Raw genomic sequence first — 19223 nt, 5'->3', positions numbered from 1 at the left:
ATGTAAAAGATCCCATGGCACTATTTCGAAGAAGGACAAGAGAGCTCTCCCGGTGTCCTGGCCAATATTTATCCCTCAACCAGCATCACTAAAAAAACAGATTATGTGGTCATTTTCACAATGCTGTTCGTGGGATCTTGCTGTGCGCAAATTGGCTGTGCGTTTCCTTCATTACAACAGCGACTACACTTCAAAAGTGCTTTATTGTCTGTGAAGTGCTTTAGGGCATCCTGAGGTCGTGAAAGGTGCTATATAAATGCAAGCCCTTCTTTTCCTTCTTCTTCTACTGGGGTACTGCACTGTGGAATGACAGGGAGATAGATTTCCCAGCAAGTTGACTATTCTGATTGTAGGCAAACTGTTGCGGGAAGTGGGGGAGATGGCAGATAATGGGGTGCTGCCCCCCCCCACCCCGATCAAAAACTGAGGATATATCAGAAAGTGAGCCAGCACCTGCCTTCGCACACTTCCTGCCAGCTGTTGGCCGAGCAACAATGGTGGAGCGTCGGGAGGGGGCTCTCTCTGCCACAGAATGCGGGGCTTTATGGCAGGAGCTCCATGTGGGGAGCAAATGAACTGACTAATGGGGAAATTCCAGGATCCTGCGCTAGACCTAGGAACATAGGAACATAGGAACAGGAGTAGGCCATTCAGCCCCTCGTGCCTGCTCCGCCATTTGATAAAATCATGGCTGATCTGTGATCTAACTCCATATACCCACCTTTGGCCCATATCCCTTAATACCTTTGGTTGCCAAAAATCTATCTATCTCAGATTTAAATTTAGCAATTGAGCTAGTATCAATTGCCGTTTGCGGAAGAGAGTTCCAAACTTCTACCACCTGGACTAGATGCTGTGACTTTAAACCCCACCAAGGTACATTATGAAATTGAGTTCAATAAATATGGTAACTTGGGGGTCAGCATCAAAAAAAATCATAAGTGCTGCTGGATTGTTGTCAATACCCAACTGGATCATGAATGTCCCTCATGGAAGTGAACCTATCACCTCTACCTGGTCTGTTCCACACATGACTCTAGTCCATTTTACGTGGTTGACTCAATGCCCTGTGAAGTGGCCAAGCAAGCCACTGATTTGTATATACTCAAGGAGAAGGCCTGAGCTAGATAAGTACATGAAAGAGAAAGGAATAGAAGGGTATGCTGATAGGATTAGATGAAGAGGGGTGGGAGGAGGCTCATGTGGAGCATAAATGCCGGCATAGACCCGCTGGGCCGAATGGCCTGTATCTGCGCTGGAAATTCTATGTAATGGGGAAGACTTAAGGATCTTTCTGGTTGGATGAATTAAGACGAGCAGAATGGTCTTCCTCGTCCATCATTATCTTGTAATCTAAAATGTAGGTCATGGGGAGATATATTCTTCTACAAAATGAAAAACAAATGTAATTTTCTTTTAGTGGAAAAAAAATGTGAATTGATCCCTGAGACACTGGAGGTTTCTGTTGTAAGGTCACCATCTTTTGTTAATTCCAAAATTGGATGGAGGGAAGGTTAATCGTGAGTCTGGCTATGGGGTCATAGTGCGAATGCTGCGGTTTGTTTTGCTGTCCATGAAAATTCATTGAAAATCTTAATAATTAATGGCTTTACACTAGGAAACACAGCGGCAAGTGGAAAAAAGAATGAACTGCAAATTTTAAAATTAGATTTTTTTTTGTCATCCGGTTTACATTTTAGAAATTTCCGGCAGGGACCATTTAAAAAAACTGGACGGTCTGTTCTAGAACTGTACGGGTGGGAATCCTCCAACCTCTTCCATTGGAAGCTGCTAATGAACACAATTTAGAATGACCAATCTTGACATGCGATGTTCTCTAGTAGGCCCGTTTGAGACCGTACTTCCGCTGAAGCCCGCGCTCGCTCGCTCTGCCTCACAGCGGCTGCTGCACGCCACTAGACCCGTCCCACCCATCGAGAGGGGAGCTAGCTCGCAAACCAATGGCGCCCCTGATAAGGATCTGCCCTCCGAGGACAAGAACGAAGAGGCTTCCGCTGGTGAGTTGCCGGGACGCCCGTGTGCGGAAGCTGGAGAGGGACATGCCGAACCTGTAACAATTCCTGAGGAGGTAATTGAAATGAAACTCAAAGTTAAGCAAAAATCTCCAGTTTTGTACAAGGCCCACAGGTGATCAGTAATCCCAAGAAAGTCCATTGGGTGAAGTCAGGCGGAATGAGTGGAAACTGTCCATCAGCACCCAAGTTCATGGCTCTGAGCTCACGATGTGGACCAGTTTTATCCTCTTCTCAGGACCGGTGGACCCATCATTTTTCACTAGCATTTTCTGAATTTGTGCCACACTTGCCTTTCCCTCTCTTTTTTTTTTCTGTTTCTTTATTGTCTCACATTTTTCTTTGTGCGAGCCTCTCCTGTGTCTTTTCACCCTAGACTATTTGCACATTCGTTTAGCCTTTCACTGCCTCTCCGTTAGCTCTCTGACAATCTTTCTATTATCTATCGGTGTTCTATTAAGCATTTTTCAGGCCTTCAGCCCATTAACTCCCTCTCCACGATTGGAGTATTGGTTGGTTCTCTCCCCTCCCTTGCCCCCATTTTCTCTCAATATTTTTCAACTTTACTAAAATGTCTGTCTAGTCAGCCTTCAGTTATGTTTATCTTTCAGCCTTCAGTTATGTTTATCTTTTAGTCTTTAGTTCGGATGAGGAATTACAGACCCAAAACGTCAGTAACCCGTCTTTTCTCTTGACGGATGCTGACTGAGTCGCTGTGTATTTCCAGTTTTTATTTTATAGGGGTGGTTAGTTTAGAGACCAGTTGCATGTCCAGTCAGGGCCACCCTACCCCATTAGATCTTTGACTTGCTGGACTACCTGGAGCCGAGTGGAAAGAATCTCAGTCCCCAGTGGCAGGTTTACCCCTCCAGTCCTGTTATTAAGGCAGACAGGTTGGTCAATCATCAACAGTGCCCTGGAATACTGCGGGCCTACCCGTCTCTGATATCAGATTACAAAGTTTACCACGGAAGGTTGACTTGGTTCCAATTTCCTACCACCGGACCTGTCAACTTGAACCTATTTTGACTCCAAAAGACCACCTCTCCTCAAGGTAACTAGTCACCAGTTGGTCATTAAACAACTGAGAAGCCCGGGTTTGAGCCCTCACAAGGTGGGCAGCAGGTACAAAGAGCTCCTTGAGGGGTGCTGTGGATACGGTAGTGTAGTGGTTATGTCACTCGAATACTAATCCAGAGGCCTGGACTAAATCCAGTAGAATGTGAGTTCACAATCCCAACATGGCAGGTTAAAAACTTGAATTCAGTTTAAAGAATCTGGGAATTAAAAAACTGGTATCAGTAAAAGTGACTGTGATGCTTTGTTGTAAAAGCCCAACTGGTTCAGTAATGGTTGACACTTAACTGCCTAGCAAGCCACTCAGGAGAATAAAGGAGAAAGCCAACACCACTGTTAAAATTGGATATCCATGTGGTGCAGGATAGACTACTAGAGCCTGGTATTTAGTTGCTTCCAACCTTTATTCACAGAGATTCTCCTTACACTGCTCATAATACTGAACAAGGGGGCATCCACCAGTAAAGCTCACTGGTTAGCCCAGTGTTCATGGTGGGCAGAACCCCAGGGCAGTTTGCCCACAATACTGTGCCATCTGAGGCAAGGAACGCAATAATTTCTATTCAGAAATGCCTGGAACAGACACGCTGAGGATATCTCTTATGTTGTCATCCAACTCGTCATTGACGACCAAATAAGATAGGTGACAATAGAAAACCTTAAACATAAATTTTTAAAAAATATTCTCTCTATCTTTTGTCTGCAGTTTATCAGAAACAGTTGGTGCTGTTTATCGCTGTGATCGTTAAAGCCCAATCCCGATCCCCGAGCCTTAGAGAGGTATTCTTACACTCACTGTGGTGTCTGTAGTTCAGCCTCTGGAGACACAGAAGTAACAACATTAATTGACGTTTATGCACAGAATTCAGTGACTCTACCCTGACACGAAACCAGCAGGTTTAACATTGCATAGCAGCATTTGTTGAACACTTTGACAAGCACTAAAATTAAACAAAATAAAAAGGCAAGTGCACTAGTTAGTGCCTTTGTGGCAGTTTTCTGTACATGATCACTCTCAGGTATCCATTACTCTACGTATAAACCATCTGAGCCCCTCGATTAGATTCCAGCCCTGTAGTCTGGGGATCCATTATTCTTTGTTTATTTTCTAGGTTAAGATCTCCCTTCAGCATCTGCGGAGCAGCGCTGAGAAGAAGCGGAAGTTACTGGGAGCCAGTTTATCTCGGTCTTCTTTTAAGTTAACAAGTTCAGCACGGAGCAGCATTCAGCCGGTGCCTTCCAGACCTGTGCAGCCAGAAGCCCAGACGCAGATGCACCACGTCACCATGTAAGGGACTGAGGACCACCAGTCCATATATTCATTAAGTTCCGTGTTTACTGTTACCGACCCATTATACTTCATGTATTGTGCGAGGTAATTGTCGCTTCAACCCAATGCTCAGTTGTAATCCCAGCGTGCTTATTGGTAAACAGACTGGAATCGTTTATTACATTTACCTTTTTCCAATCAATTTTTGTGCCCATCAAGGTGAGGAATATCATTGTTGGGAAATGGAACACTCTGCTACGATTCGCACCCAGTGTCCACAACCAGCATTCTCATATCAGGCATGGCACAACATAGGAAACATAGGAACATAGGAACAGGAGTAGGCCATTCAGCCCCTCGAGCCCGCTCCGCCATTTGATAAGATCATGGCTGATCTGTGATCTAACTCCATATCCCTGCCTTTGGCCCATATCCCTTAATACCTTTGGTTGGCAAAAAGCTATCTATCTCAGATTTAAATTTAGTAATTGAGCTAGTATCAATTGCCGTTTGCGGAAGAGAGTTCCAAACTTCTACAACCCTTTGTGTGTAGAAATGTTTTCTAATCTCACTCCTGAAAGGTCTGGCTCTAATTTTTAGACTGTGCCCCCTACTCCTAAAATCCCCAACCAGCGGAAATAGTTTCTCTCTATCCACCCTATCTGTTCCCCTTAATATCTTATAAACTTCGATCAGATCACCCCTTAACCTTCGAAACTCTAGAGAATACAACCCCAGTTTGTGTAATCTCTCCTCGTAACTTAACCCTTGAAGTCCGGGTATCATTCTAGTAAACCTACGCTGCACTCCCTCCAAGGCCAATATGTCCTTCTGAAGGTGCGGTGCCCAGAACTGCTCACAGTACTCCAGGTGCAGCCTAACCAGGGTTTTATATAGCTGCAGCATAACTTCTGCCCCCTTGATGCAATGTACAGCACCCGCTACTCTGCCCTAATGCCAACCTCAGAAGAGCACCCCTGCACTGCCACAATTTAAACTTTCCCATTACACAAGCCAGTGACGTCATGGCCTCTCAGAGTGAGACTGCTGAGAATCAGAGTTGAAGCTGCTTCATTAGATACGCTCTTTTACAGCCATCAAACAATGGAGGCTTGGGGCCCGATATTTCCAGGAAGACGGGGAGGCAACGGGGTATCTGTCAGCGGCTGTGAAACCTGGAAAAACCTGGACAGGTGGAGGTCCTGCCGAATTTAACGTCAGAACTTCATTGAATTCTTTTACTCCATTTCCTGCCTGGCAGCCGGCCAGATTGAGAGGCTGGCCGACTGCTGGGTGGGAAAACCCGTGGTACAAGGCCACAGCCGGGAAACGGAGAGGAGGGAGGGAGAGATTGCGGGGGAGGAGAGATCGCCGGTGGGGGGGGGGGATCTGCAGATCGTGGCAGATTGCTTGGGGGGCCGGGGGTGGGAAGCACTCCTGCTCCTCCTGGCACACGAGCAGTGCTCTAAAAAGCACTTACTTGCTGGAGCCAGCAGTTCTCACCTCCCTTTAGCTGCCATGTTTCCTGAGCTCGGGAAACGCGTGCTGGAGGCGTTAATTCCAAATCGCTGACAAAACCTGAGGCACGGAGCCTCATTTAAATATAATAATCACTGACCCACCTCTCTAGGCCGGTTTACTCAGCCAGTTAAACTGGAAGTAGGTGCATTCACGGCGGGGTTTTTTTAGAGATAGGAGTAGGCCATTCGGCCCCTTGAGCCTGCTCCACCATTCAATGAGATCATGGCTGATCTGATTTTTACCTCAACTCCACTTTCCCGCCCTTTCCCCATATCCTTTAACTCTCTTGCTGATCAAAAATTTGTCTAACTCAGCCTTGAATGTATTCAATGACTCAGCCTCCACCGCTCTTTGGGGTAAAGAATTCCAAAGGTTCACAATCCTCTGAGAAAAGAAATTTCTCCTCATCTCTGTCTTAAATGGGCGACCCCTTATTCTGAGATTATGCCCCCTAGTTTTAGATTCCCCCATGAGGGGTAACATCCTCTCAACATTTACTCTATCGAGTCCCCTCAGAATCTTATATGTTTCAATAAGATCTCCTCTCATTCTTCTAAACTCCAGTGAGTATAGGCCCAACCTGTTCAATCTTTCCTCATAAGAAAACCCTTCCATACCCGGAATCAACTTAGTGAACCTTCTCTGAACCGCCTCCAATGCAAGTATGTCCTTCCCTAAATAAGGGGACCAAAACTGTACGCAGTACTCTAGGTGTGGTCTCACCAGCACCCTGTACAGTTGTAGCAAGGCTTCCCTGCTTTTATACTCCATCCCTCTTGAAATAAAGGCCAATATTCCATTTGCCTTCCCAATTACCTGCTACACCTGTACACTAACTTTTTGTGTTTCATGTACGAGGACACCCAAATCCCTCTGTACTGCAGCATTCTGTAATCTTTCTCCATTTATATCATATTTTGCTTTTTTATTCTTTCTACCAAAGTGGATGACTTCACATTTTCCCACATTATACTCCATTGCCAAATTTTTGCCCATTCACTTAACCTGTCTATATCCCTTTGCAGACATTTTGTGTCCTCCTCACAACTTACTTTTCCACCTATCTTTGTATCGTCAGCAAATTTGGCCAAAGTACACTCGCTTCCTTCATCCAACTCATTGATATATATTGTAAATAGTTGAGGCCCCAGCACTGATCCCTGCGGCACCCCACTAGTTACAGATTGCCCCTTTATCCCGACTCTCTGTTTTCTGTTAGTTAGCCAATCCTCTATCCATGCCAGTATATTACCCCCAACACCATGAGCTCTTATCTTGTGCAGTCACCTCTTATGTGGCACCTTATCGAATGCCTTTTGGAAATCCAAATACACTACATCTACTGGTTCCCTTTTATCCACCCTGCTCGTTGCTTCCTCAAAGAACTCTAATAAATTTGTCAAACACATGATTTCCCTTTCATAAAACCATGTTGACTCTTCTTGATTTTATTTTGAGTCTCTAAATGTCCTGCTACTACTTCCTTAATAATGGATTCTAGCATTTTCCCAATGACAGATGTTAGGCTAACTGGTCTATAGTTACCTACTTTCTGTCTCCCTCCTTTTTTGAATAGGGGCTTTACATTTGTGGTTTTCCAATCCGCTGGGACCTTTCCAGAATCTAGTGAATTTGGAAGATTACAACCAATGCATCCACTATCCCAGTAGCCACTTCCTTTAAGATCAGGGGACTTGTCAGCCTTTAGACCCATTAGTTTACCTAGTACTTTTTCTCTAGTGATAGTGATTGTTTTTAGTTCCTCTCTCCCCTTTGCCCCTTGATTTTCTACTATTATTGGTATGTTATTAGTGTCTTCTACTGTGAAGACAGATACAAAATATCTGTCCAATGCCTCTGCCATTTCCTTGTTTTCCATTATTATTTCCCCAGTCTCATCCTCTAAGGGACTAATGTTTACTTTAGCTACTCTCTTCCTTTTTATATACTTGTAAAAGCTTTTACTGTCAGTTTTTATATTTCTTGCTAGTTTACTCTCATCATCTATTTACTCCCTCTTTGTTATTTTGGGTTGGGGTTGGGTTTCCCATTTTTAACAATTTAACCGCCCCCCCGCCACTGTCTCGCCCGCCCTAAGGGGGTTAAAAAACCTCCCTTGATGTCATTAGGACTCAGATGGTATTTTAATCAGCGACTGAGCAGGGTGCCCAGTCAAAGCTTAGGAGGGTTGGGGGGGACGAGATGTGTGTTAATTTAAGACCCTGGCGAGGTGGGTTAAAATCACCCCCTTGGTCTGCAGGAAGAAGAGGCCATGTAAGGTAAATGTTAAACTTTTTTTAGTGGGGGGGGGCCAGGAAAGGGCAGGAGTGTATCTTTGGGTCTCCACCAGCAACATCTGGGCCTTTGGTTACCACGGGGGTCTTCTCTTCCCACCCGTGAGACCCCGGCGAAAACCCCCCCCCCGGCCCCCCTCCCGCTCCCTTAGTCGGCGGCCAGCGAGCTCTGGGCTGCTCGATCTTCAACGGCTGCCAGCCCACTAGCTGACTCTTTATGCTCGTTTCGGGCCAGCCGGATGTAAATGAGCCCCATGAGTTAAAATGGCCCGGGCCTCAAATCAATGATGTCGGGGAGAAGGGGGAGTGGGGGGGGGGGGCGGGGTTTGACGTTTGTCTCGCTCCACCCGCCCACCCGAAACCCCCTCCCAGTGTCGGTATGAAGTTCTCCAAGATCCAGCAATGTTTGTTCTCTCTCTCTCTTCCCTTACTCCTCCCATCATTTTCTTTTGTTTTTCTCTAAATATCTCTTGCTTTTTTGATATAAATTTGTGTTTTGTTCATCTTTAGGGGTGAATGTACTCGGCCTGTATTCACTCGAGTTTAGAAGAATGAGAGGGGATCTCATTGAAACATATAAAATTCTGACAGGGCTAGACAGACTGGATGCAGGGAGGATGTTTCCCCTGGCTGAGGGTTGGGGGGGGGGGTCCAGAACGATGGGTCACAGTCTCAGGATACGCAGTAGGACATTTAGGACTGAGATGAGGAGAAATTTCTTCACTCAGAGGGTGGTGAACCTGTGGAATTCTCTACCACAGAAGGCTGTGGAGGCCGAGTCACTGAATATATTTAAGAAGGAGCTAGATAGATTTCTAGACACAAAAGGCATCAAGGGGTATGGGGAGAGAACGGGAATATGGTATTGAGATAGAGGATCAGCCATGATCATATTGAATGGGGGAGAAGGCTCGAAGGGCTCACTCCTGCTCCTATTTTCTATGTTTCTGTGCCCCTTTTCCATTTTTACTCTCATTTACCCATGCATTAGAGTCAAACTATTGTCTTTCTTTCTTGTTAGGTCCCTCTTTGAGAGAGACACTGTCACTCAGGGGCCGAGCAAAGGTTGTGAGGGGCAGGATCCACACCCTCCAGGTAGGACTCTCTGTCTTCTGCATTAGTTCTTGTTTCTCTCCCTCTAGGACTGCCATCTCTGCACAGGCTCGAAGGAAAGTAGGGAAGCACGTTGTGGGCTCCTTCGATGTCTTTCCAGACACCACGGGGTAGAATTTCGACTTGCCGCTCGGGTGTAAAGCTGGCTTTAAGGATCAGTCGCTCGTGAGAGAAACCGACCGATATCAACAGGAATAAAAATTGGCCAGATTCTCAGTTGAGATATAACCAATCAGAGATGTGCTGAACGTGGGTTAGGCACATACAATCAAACTATCTGTATATCTCAGAGAATTGCACCCATCACACCTCAGACGATCTTATTGAAACATATAAGATTGTGAAGGGGCTTGATCGGGTGGATGCGGTAAGGATGTTCCCAAGGATGGGTGAAACTAGAACTAGGGGGCATAATCTTAGAATAAGGGGCTGCTCGTTCAAAACTGAGATGAGGAGAAACTTCTTCACTCAGAGGGTAGTAGGTCTGTGGAATTTGCTGCTCCAGGAAGCTGTGGAAGCTAGATCATTAAATAAATTTAAAACAGAAATAGACAGTTTCCTAGAAGTAAAGGGAATTAGGGGTTACGGGGAGCGGGCAGGAAATTGGACATGAATTTAAATTTGAGGTTAGGATCAGATCAGCCGTGATCTTATTGAATGGCGGAGTAGGCTCGAGGGGCCGATTGGCCTACTCCTGCTCCTATTTCTTATGTTCTTATGTCATCAGGAAAGGCAGTCATTTCCTGCTGGTTTTACGACCGTGACAACCTGGCCTCGCCCGGGGGGCAGCAGCCAGGGATTTACAAGCCATTACAAACTAAGTGACATCAAGATTGGCCTGTTCAGACCACCTTCCCGCCAATGGCTTTCAAGGAACGAGCCAGCTTAAACGCGACGCCATCTTAGCATCCAAATGTCCCAACCAGACCTCAATCACTGTGAGCAATGTCACGGAAGGTCTGCTAGTCTCATGAGTTTTGATGACACGGCTGAGACAGTAGACGTGCCGCAAGAGGGGCTTGGTGCATGAAGCTACATCCCATTGCACACTGCTGCTGACATATCAGAGTAGCCCACGACTGCACCGTCCTAGCTTTAAGACGTATAATGCTCAAATATCGCAACTTAATAAACTTGTCGGAATTGGCCCCTTTAAGATAATGGCTCCGAAAGAGAAGTATTTTTTTTTAAATTACAGCTGACAGTAAAGATGACTCCACCACAGAACTGAGAGGGAATAAGAAGAACAGGAACCATGTGAAATCTGCCCCTTTGACTGAAGGAGAGACATCGCGGGAGGAGATAAGCCCTCCGCAAGCTAAAAACCATCAGAGCACTGGTGAGCTTTACATATGGATGACTAGGCTGTGGGAGAACTTATCAGGGTAGATTTCTGTCTTTACCGTTCGGGCATTACGCATCATCTGGGCGGATCACAGAAAGAAACACCTGGCGGGAGGTTAGCTCGCTGGTAACAGATCCCACCTGATTGTCCTTCCATTGATTGTCCTGCGTGAACCTCCCCAGCAGACTATCCTTTCTGGGCTCCACCAAGGCAATGCTTAATTGCTAATAAAAACACAAAATGCTGGAAATACTCAGCAAGTCAGGCTGCATCTGCAGAGAAAAAAAACAGAGTTAAAGTTTCAGGTGGAAGACCTTGCGTCAGAACTGGAAGAAGCTGAAGAGTTAACACTTTTTAAGCAAGTGCAGAGCCAGGGAAAGGGGAGGGGCGAGGGAGGGGAGCAAAGAACAAAAAGGTCGGAGGGCAAGAGTGATTAAATGACAAAAGGGCTGATGGTCAAAGGAAGGAAGGTGGTAATGGGAGAAGCTAAGAAACAAAAGATGGATCTAGCGGAGCTGTAAATGGCAACAGCAATGCTTAATTGTTGGACATTTAAAGAAAAATTAAATCAAATTTATTTAATAAAATTTTCAGTAGAATTTTTCTTTACTTTTTCTTTCTGTCTCTTTTCTCTCTCTTTTAATCCAATCTTTCTTACCCTCTCTTTTATTTTGCTTTCTGTACCTGATTTGACATTGAATTCGCTATTCTAACTTACACTTCCTGGTTCAGATTCTGCTCCGCTCATTAACGATGCTTCAATCTGATTGGTTAAGGAGACACACAGTTGCTTGCCCTGTTCACACAGGTCCCAGATGCCCTGTAGAGGGCGCTGTGCTGAATGGCTGTCCCATTGACAGTAACTTGCCGTGCAGAAAGTCTATGGGCATGTGCAAGACTAACCAATGGCGGGCGCCGCTCGTTCGCCGCTGGCAGCAAAATCTGGTCCAATATGTCAATAGCCCAACCAGTTTGAGGCAGACTGCTCCAGTCAGGAGGCTGAAGATGGGGAGTTATTTACAGAATGTTGCTGTGCATAATGAATGTTTTTGTTAAAACTTTAATTATGTTATTGCCTTTCATTTAATCTTGCATTAACAAGTTTCAAACAAGAACCTTACTTCTAGGATTATACAAATTGTTTATTTGTGGGCGTTCCAGGATTTATAAGGTTCAGGAGTGCTCCTCACCTGATTATCAAAATTCTGTTCTTTGTCCCCCACACAGATGGACTGTCTAGGGTACAGTTGCTAATGTTGGGCCTTGTTTGCTAGCGCTGGTAACAGGCCCTTAAGGGTTTGGCACAGGTTGTTTGAGAGGTTGGTTGCTAGGAGCCCACTAGTATCCATTCCTAAAAATAGGCCCGACTCAGCATCAGACCTGTTTTTAAAACAGAAATGTCAAATCTGGAAAACACAACAGGCAAAAGCGCCAGCAACTCTTTCCTTCCGTTGATTCCTTCTGCCATCACTCCAGCAGGAAGCTGTCCAGTCCAGAGTCCGCCATCAGCAGCTGAGAAGGACAAAGGTAAGGGGTCAACCCGGAGCCAGACCACGGTCATCTCGTTCAGGCTGAGCACGGAGCTGGCTACAGAAGTGAGCAGACAAACGCCAGTGGAGGACGAGGAAACGGAGAATGAAGAGAGGGTGAGTAGAATGGCAACCTGATTGAAGGTGGTATTTTGTGACTTCAAATTAGAATCATAGACTCACACAGCGCAGAAGGAAGCCATTCAGCCCATTGTGCCTGTGCTCATGAAAGAGCTATCCAATTCCACTCCCCTCTGCTTTTTCCCCATAGCCCTGCAATTTTTTCCTTTTCAAGTATTTAGCCAATTCCCTTTTGAAAGTTACTTTTGAATCTGCTTCCACTACCCTTTCAGGTAGTGCATTCCAGATCATTACAACTTGCTGAGTAAAAAAATTCTCCTCATCTCCCCATCGGTTCTGTTCTTGGGTGTTTCTGTTATGCTCTCGTTATATATATATATATATATTTTATTTTTTCATTCATCATAAGAATATTCTGGGACTGAGTTTTTATAACTGAATGGGATATCAATTTCAGACACCGCAGAGTGTACCAGTGAGCCATATATCCAGCAGTTTCTAGGTTCGATACCTGGTCCTTCTTGACTTAGTTGGTTTCAGACAGGGCATTGGCTCGGCGGGTGTGGGGGGCAACAATTGTCCTCAGCTCCTCTCCTAGGGAGAGGCAAACTCAGGCAGGGTCCCCACTCCTGCTCACTGTTCAGTGACTGCTGTTGGAAAGTCTTAAAAATAGAAGATGGTAAGAAAAAAAGGAAAAAGGCTATTTGGCCCATCAAGGCTCCAGTATCCTACCCCAAAAAGGGTTTTGAATATCCTCAATGGTTTTTGTCTTTACTGCCACGTTATTCCACAATAGTTCTCACTCTTTGAGTGAAGTAGTTCTTCCTGAGATCTGTTCCCAATGTGTTGAATTTTCCCCGGGTATAAAGGTGTCTTTACACAAGTAATTAAAGCCTCAGGTAACACAGTGCTGGACACTCCACTGATCTATGGTACGGAGGTCTCATTTCATGACTTCGTCGGAAGTGCAGTGGAATCCCAGTGAATGGAAATTCCGGGCCTAAGTGTTTCGACACTAAATCTTGTTTTTCCCTTAATTCGCCACAGTTATGCCACGTGACGATCTCAAAATCAGCTCAGGAGAAAATGTGTCAGAAACGAAGGGAAGAGTTGGAGCAGCGACAGCAACAGAAAGAAAGAGAACTGGCCCAGCAGCTGAGGGACCGACTGCAGGATATCGACCCTCACAGTGTCTCTCTCCCTGGTAACCGGGCGGTAGTCAGGGACATGCTGATGGGGGAGTGGGGGGGAAGAGATTGAGAGGAGGGGGATATTGTGGGGGGAGGGAAATTGAGGGCTAATTGGGGGAGGGGGAGTTTGGGGGGGAAGGGTATATTGTGGGGGGAGAGGGAGATGGGGGATTGGGGAGGGGAGATTGTGGGTGGATTGAGAGGAGGAGGAGTTTGGGGGGAAGGGTATATTTTGGAGGGGGGATGGGGGATTGAGGGAGGGGAGATTGTGGGTGGATTGAGAGGAGGGGGAGTTTGGGGGTAGGGTATATTGTGGAGGGAAGGGGAGATGGGGGATTGGGGAGGGGAGATTGTGGGTGGATTGAGAGGAGGGGAGTTTGAGGGGGAGGGGTATATTGTGGGGGTGGATTGAGAGGAGGGGGAGTTTGGGAGAAGGGTATATTGTGGAAGGAGGGGGAGATGGTGGATTGGGGAGGGGAGATTGTGGGTGGATTGAGAGGAGGGGGAGTTTGGGGGGGAAATTGTGAGGATGGTGATATTGGGGAGGGGGAGGTTGTGGATGGGTTGGAGAGGGGAGATTGGGGGGAATGGGAGGTTGAGAGGGAGGGGGAGATTGTGGTGGGGGGGTGGGGTGTTAGTTTGAACTTAAACCGAAACCTAAATTGCAGCAGAGTTACTGGTGACAAAAAAAATTAATCCCAGTAAAGTTAACCATCGGGCTGAGAACAACCAAAAGCGGGAGGTCTGTTGGTCAAACATCCTTTCTCCACCACTAGTAACACCAGCCTGACAAATCTCTGCTTAATATTGTCTTGGGGGTAGGAGAAGATTGTGGGTGGATCGGGAGGGAGAGATTGTGGGGAGGGTGATATTGGGGGTGATATTTATACGGTGCCTTCAATGGAGAAAACATTCCAAGGTGTGAGGGGGAAAAGAACTAGAAATGAATCAATAAAAAGAATGGACACCACACCATGAGGGAGAGATTTCACCAGGTGACTGAAAGCTTGGTTGGAAAGATGGATTTTGGTAAGATCTTTAAAGGTGGAGAGAGAGAGGTGGAGGGGTTTAGGGAGGGAGGTCCGGAGAGTAGGACCAAGGTGACTGAAGGCTCTGCCAATGTGACAAATTTCAAGTCTGCCTTAGACATTCTTTCGAGTTTAGCAGCGTGTTTCCCTCCTGTAAGTGGATCACACGCCTCTTATATTCAGGAGTCCATCTTCCCGTCCAATATCAAGCAGACTTCTGACACTTGACTGTCTAGGCTCACACGTGAGGAACGATCCCCTTAGTTGAGGTGCGGGAGGGACGGCTGGCAGACACCTGTAGAACTGAACCTTAGCAGGAGTCGGTAACTTCAGGAGAGGAGCGCAATGAGGGGAAAATTCAAAACTGATCAAACTCAGGGTAAAGTGTATTATAGCGGAGAAAGGCTAAAGCCCTAGGTTAGGCTACCCAGTAGATTCAATATATGATGTGACACTGAGCCAACAGGCCAAGTAGATCCTCGGTTCCTGCTGAGTTAGTTGAATTTGGGCAGCGACAGGGCTGATACAGTTCGCCTCAGTGTTCCCAGACTAGGGGTGGGACTAGTTAGTTTTGTTCTATATTTTAGTTGCATTGGGGACACTGATTAATTGTAATGGACTGTACAAAATCAGTGGCTTAACTTGTAAATGGCACCTGCTACTCTGTTGTCTTACGTATCACTCACTTCTTTCAGCCGTCTAGGCCCTGAGCTCTGGAATGCCCTCCCAGACCTCTCTGTCTCTCCATCTCTCCATCTCTTTCTCTCCTTTAAGACGCTGCTTAAAACCTACCTCTTTGACCGAGCGTTTGGTCACCTGTCTTAATGTCTCCTTCTTTGGCTCAGTGTTGATTTTTGTCCGATTATGCTCCTGTGAAGCACCTCGGGACGTTGCACTGTGTTAAAGGTGCTACATAAATGCAAGGTGTTGTTGTTGGGGTTAATATGAAAAACGCATTAAAATGATGCACAGTGTGTCACGTTCTTGTGCTTTGTGCGCAGTTCCAGAGTTGGTGAACAGCAGGGACATCAGCAAGATCAACCTCGGCTCTTCCAGTCTCAATAACGGCAGCTCACTGCGCAAACGAATCAACCGTCCCTCGCTGCCAAGCATCCCAAATATTACTCAGATGTACAATGTGCCTCGACATTTCTCCGGTAAGAAAAGGGTCTAAACTGACCAGCACTATCTGACCACAGCTGGATTAATTCATAGTGCTTGTGTTTTCTAGTTGGTGTGAGAGGGAGGGGGGAAGGGAAGTCGGGTTAAATGGAAGGAAGCAACAGATTAGTCTACACTCCCCTGGATTTATTGGGAGAATTTTTCATTCTATAATTGGGTCTCGGTGACATTAACCATTTGTTCACATCTGCTCCAGCCTTTACCCCTCGACTCGCTCTTAGATCAGGAATCGATCCTTTTCCTTTCTTTTGGAATGCTTCACCTGGGCCTGTGCTCCAGGTGTTTCATTCCATGGCCCTAATGCCTTTGCCTCTTTTATTAAACCTGGCCGACTATTCCAAACATTTATCACCCTTTGAACAGAGATACTTTCTACTACCTGTTTTAAATTTACTCTTCACTAATTTAGGAAGAAGAAAGAAAGAAGTTGCATTTTTCTAGCACCTTTCAGGGCATCCCATAGTGCTTCACAGCCGATGAAGTACTTTTGAAGGGTAGTCACTGTTGTAATGTAGAGAAACACGCCAGCCAATTTGTGCACTATAAACATCAATGAGACAAATAACCAGTGGATCTGTTTATTTCTTCGTGAGGGTTGAGGGATAATTTTGGCCAGGTCTGTAGGCTAACTCCCAGCTCTTCTTCTAATAGGGCCACGGGCGGGGTGGGGGTGGGGAGGGGGGGTGTAAATTTTTTGTTTTCACTGCCCGGTGGAGCGGTTCACTCACACGTTGTAGATCCCGCCCAAAATGGAAAAATGTTCATTCCTCCAGGTTAGTGTCCCTCACCTTGGTGTGAGGTGTTCATTCCCACACTGATCACAGGGCACTGATTGGATATGTTCTCACTGAAAAAGAGAAAGTTGATATGATCGCTCCTTTTAGGATTCTAAAGATAATGTGGATCGCGACAAGTTATTTCACCTTGTCCAGGACAGTAGAACCAGGGGACTGTGCTTGAAGAGGTGTGAATTCAAAACTAATCTGCAGAAACAATATTTCAGTGACCGAGTGATTAATTGATGGAACAGTCGGTGGAAGCAGTTAATATTGATTCATTCAAATTCGATAGATTTAATACAGAAAATAATAATTTGGGATACAGTATATGAATAATTTGAGACATGACATGTGGTAAGTGGTTGGGAGGAACAGGTGATTTTAGACTTATGGTTCCCAAAGCTTTCCACCACTGGGGTTTTTCCTCCTGTCATGTCTGGGTCTGTTGTAGACTAATTGATAGAGATTGATTGCTGTGATTAGTCAACAACACCATTACCATTCTACCATGTGACTACCAGGATAGTAGAAGGTGAACTAGATGGACCTTGGTTCTCATCTAGCAATTCCTATGTTACTATGTATAGAGTTTAATTTATTCTGAGATCTGTCAGTGTGACACTCCCTAACCTGCCGGCTGTTCCTCAGCTCACTCACTACCTGGTTTTCCCCTGGATTCTCCGGAAGGAGTCGAGGAATCGGACGAGGAGGAATCCCTGGAGATGAACTCATTCTCCCGTCAGGAGCAAGGACTGACCGAGGCACTGAAACTCCTGGCTAACAACGACTGGTCAGAAACATTCCTGGATTTAAAAATAGTCATTATTTAATGGCAGGCAGCTCTGAGTGAGAGGGTTATCAGGATGACACTTCATTATCCTTCACAACGGGTGTTTTAGAAAAGGCAATCACAGGGCCGCCTTAACCTGTGCTGTCAATCACAGGGCCGCCTTAACCTGTGCCGTCAATCACAGGCCGCCTTAACCTGTGCAGTCAATCACAGGGCCGCCTTAACCTGTGCCGTCAATCACAGGGCCGCCTTAACCTGTGCCGTCAATCACAGGGCTGCCTTAACCTGTGCCGTCAATCACAGGCTGCCTTAACCTGTGCCGTCAATCACAGGGCCGCCTTAACCTGTGCCGTCAATCACAGGCTGCCTTATCCTGTGCCGTCAATCACAGGGCCACCTTAACCTGTGCCGTCAATCACAGGGCCGCCTTAACCTGTGCCGTCAATCACAGGGCCACCTTAACCTGTGCTGTCAATCACAGGCTGCTTTAACCTGTGCCGTCAATCACAGGCTGCCTTAACCTGTGCCGTCAATCACAGGGCCACCTTAACCTGTGCTGTCAATCACAGGGCCGCCTTAACCTGTGCAGTCAATCACAGGGCCGCCTTAACCTGTGCAGTCAATCACAGGGCCGCCTTAACCTGTGCCGTCAATCACAGGCTGCCTTAACCTGTGCAGTCAATCACAGGCGGCCTTAACCTGTGCCGTCAATCACAGGGCCGCCTTAACCTGTGCCGTCAATCAAAGGGTCGCCTTAACCTTGTCTGCCTTAACCATATCTTTAATCGGTGAAAGGTTTAATTTAATACAGTTTTTCTATCCATATCACTATTTGAGATTGAAAGATTACTTTTGATCTGATTTGAGGCAAATTCTCAGTTTTTTCTTTTTGGTTTTGTCCTTTCAGGGAGATGAAGAGGAGAGGATTGTGCAGTGTTCGACGCTTGGCTCGATTTCACCAGGAGCTTCTTCTAACCAGGCTTCATGACGTCTGCTTAGCAGTGACGAAGGAGGTGGGTGATGTACCAAGAGACCAGCTCCACCTCCGCAAACGGGCCCCAAGTCTCCGAGACCCCAGCCTAGGAAGGCATTTTTCTAGATTTAAAATAATAAGAATTTAGGCGTTGCAGGTCTGAAAGCATGTGAGAAAGCAAAAAAAGACAGATTAATGTTTTGGGTCAGTCCTTTCCACAGTACTAATATGAGCAAGGAAGAGAGCCCCTTTACACGAGGGGAAAACAAGTGGTAATGGTCAAGAATACAGATGTGCTGGCTACTTCTACAATGGTCTGTGGATAGATTTTAACATGATAGAAAGAGGTCTATGGTTATTTACTTGAAAAGGAAACATTTGTAGGGCAACAGGGAAAGAGCAGGGGAGTGGGACTAGTTGGATAGCTCTTTCAAAGAGCCAGCATAGGCATGATGGGCTGAATGATCTCCTTCTGTGCTGTGTGATTCTATGATTCTTTCAAAGAGTCGACATAGACACGATGGACCGAATGGCCTCTTTCCGGGCTGTGTGATTCTATGATTCTGTATACAAAGGTCATTTCTGTCAGGCTGTGAAAAGGCACTGGAAAGGCAACAGATGAGTAAATCAGGGCTGCATATAGTGACACCACTATTCCTGGACAAACAGTTCCAAAATGGACAGGAATGAAGTGGAATGTGAATGGGAGAATCTGGCAGAGACACAGGGGCAGTTAAGATCTGAACTTGTTGATGCCTTGAAAGGATGCGACTGAGGGGGGGTCACAGCATAGAGCTATATAAGATGGTGAATAGATCTCCTTACATCTACCTGTGAAGCGCCAATGGGGTGGTGGGGTGGGGCAGGCCTACCACCAATTTAATTTGTTGCCCAAGTGCCTGAGCCTACGCTCCCAGTGAACCTGGAGGAAAATGTGGCAGGAGGTTCCGTTATGCCCCTCCCACCTCATTTCCGTGGTTCCGTTGCAATCTCTGTAATCATCTGCCACCACTTATCC

General features: G+C 46.1%; 1 protein-coding gene across 5 annotated transcripts in view; it reads left to right on the top strand.

Annotated features, from left to right (window-relative positions):
* Positions 1 to 19223, top strand: part of LOC137321508 (TOG array regulator of axonemal microtubules protein 2-like) — a 65421-nt gene that overhangs the window by 31061 nt on the left and 15137 nt on the right. For 2 of the 5 annotated variants that reach the window (XM_067983902.1, XM_067983901.1), the window contains 9 exons: positions 1842 to 2089; positions 4223 to 4398; positions 9217 to 9290; positions 10507 to 10647; positions 12130 to 12299; positions 13311 to 13467; positions 15483 to 15638; positions 17091 to 17232; positions 18140 to 18245. In XM_067983902.1, coding sequence (XP_067840003.1) covers positions 1842 to 2089; positions 4223 to 4398; positions 9217 to 9290; positions 10507 to 10647; positions 12130 to 12299; positions 13311 to 13467; positions 15483 to 15638; positions 17091 to 17232; positions 18140 to 18245 — 1370 coding nt within the window. The remainder of the gene's footprint in view (positions 1 to 1841; positions 2090 to 4222; positions 4399 to 9216; positions 9291 to 10506; positions 10648 to 12129; positions 12300 to 13310; positions 13468 to 15482; positions 15639 to 17090; positions 17233 to 18139; positions 18246 to 19223) is intronic. The other 3 variants (XM_067983905.1, XM_067983904.1, XM_067983903.1) reach the window with 3 other exon arrangements.

Source organism: Heptranchias perlo, chromosome 5 (genome assembly GCF_035084215.1).
Source record: "Heptranchias perlo isolate sHepPer1 chromosome 5, sHepPer1.hap1, whole genome shotgun sequence".
Lineage (NCBI taxonomy): Eukaryota > Metazoa > Chordata > Chondrichthyes > Hexanchiformes > Hexanchidae > Heptranchias > Heptranchias perlo.
This window is presented reverse-complemented; position numbering and strand designations above follow the sequence as displayed.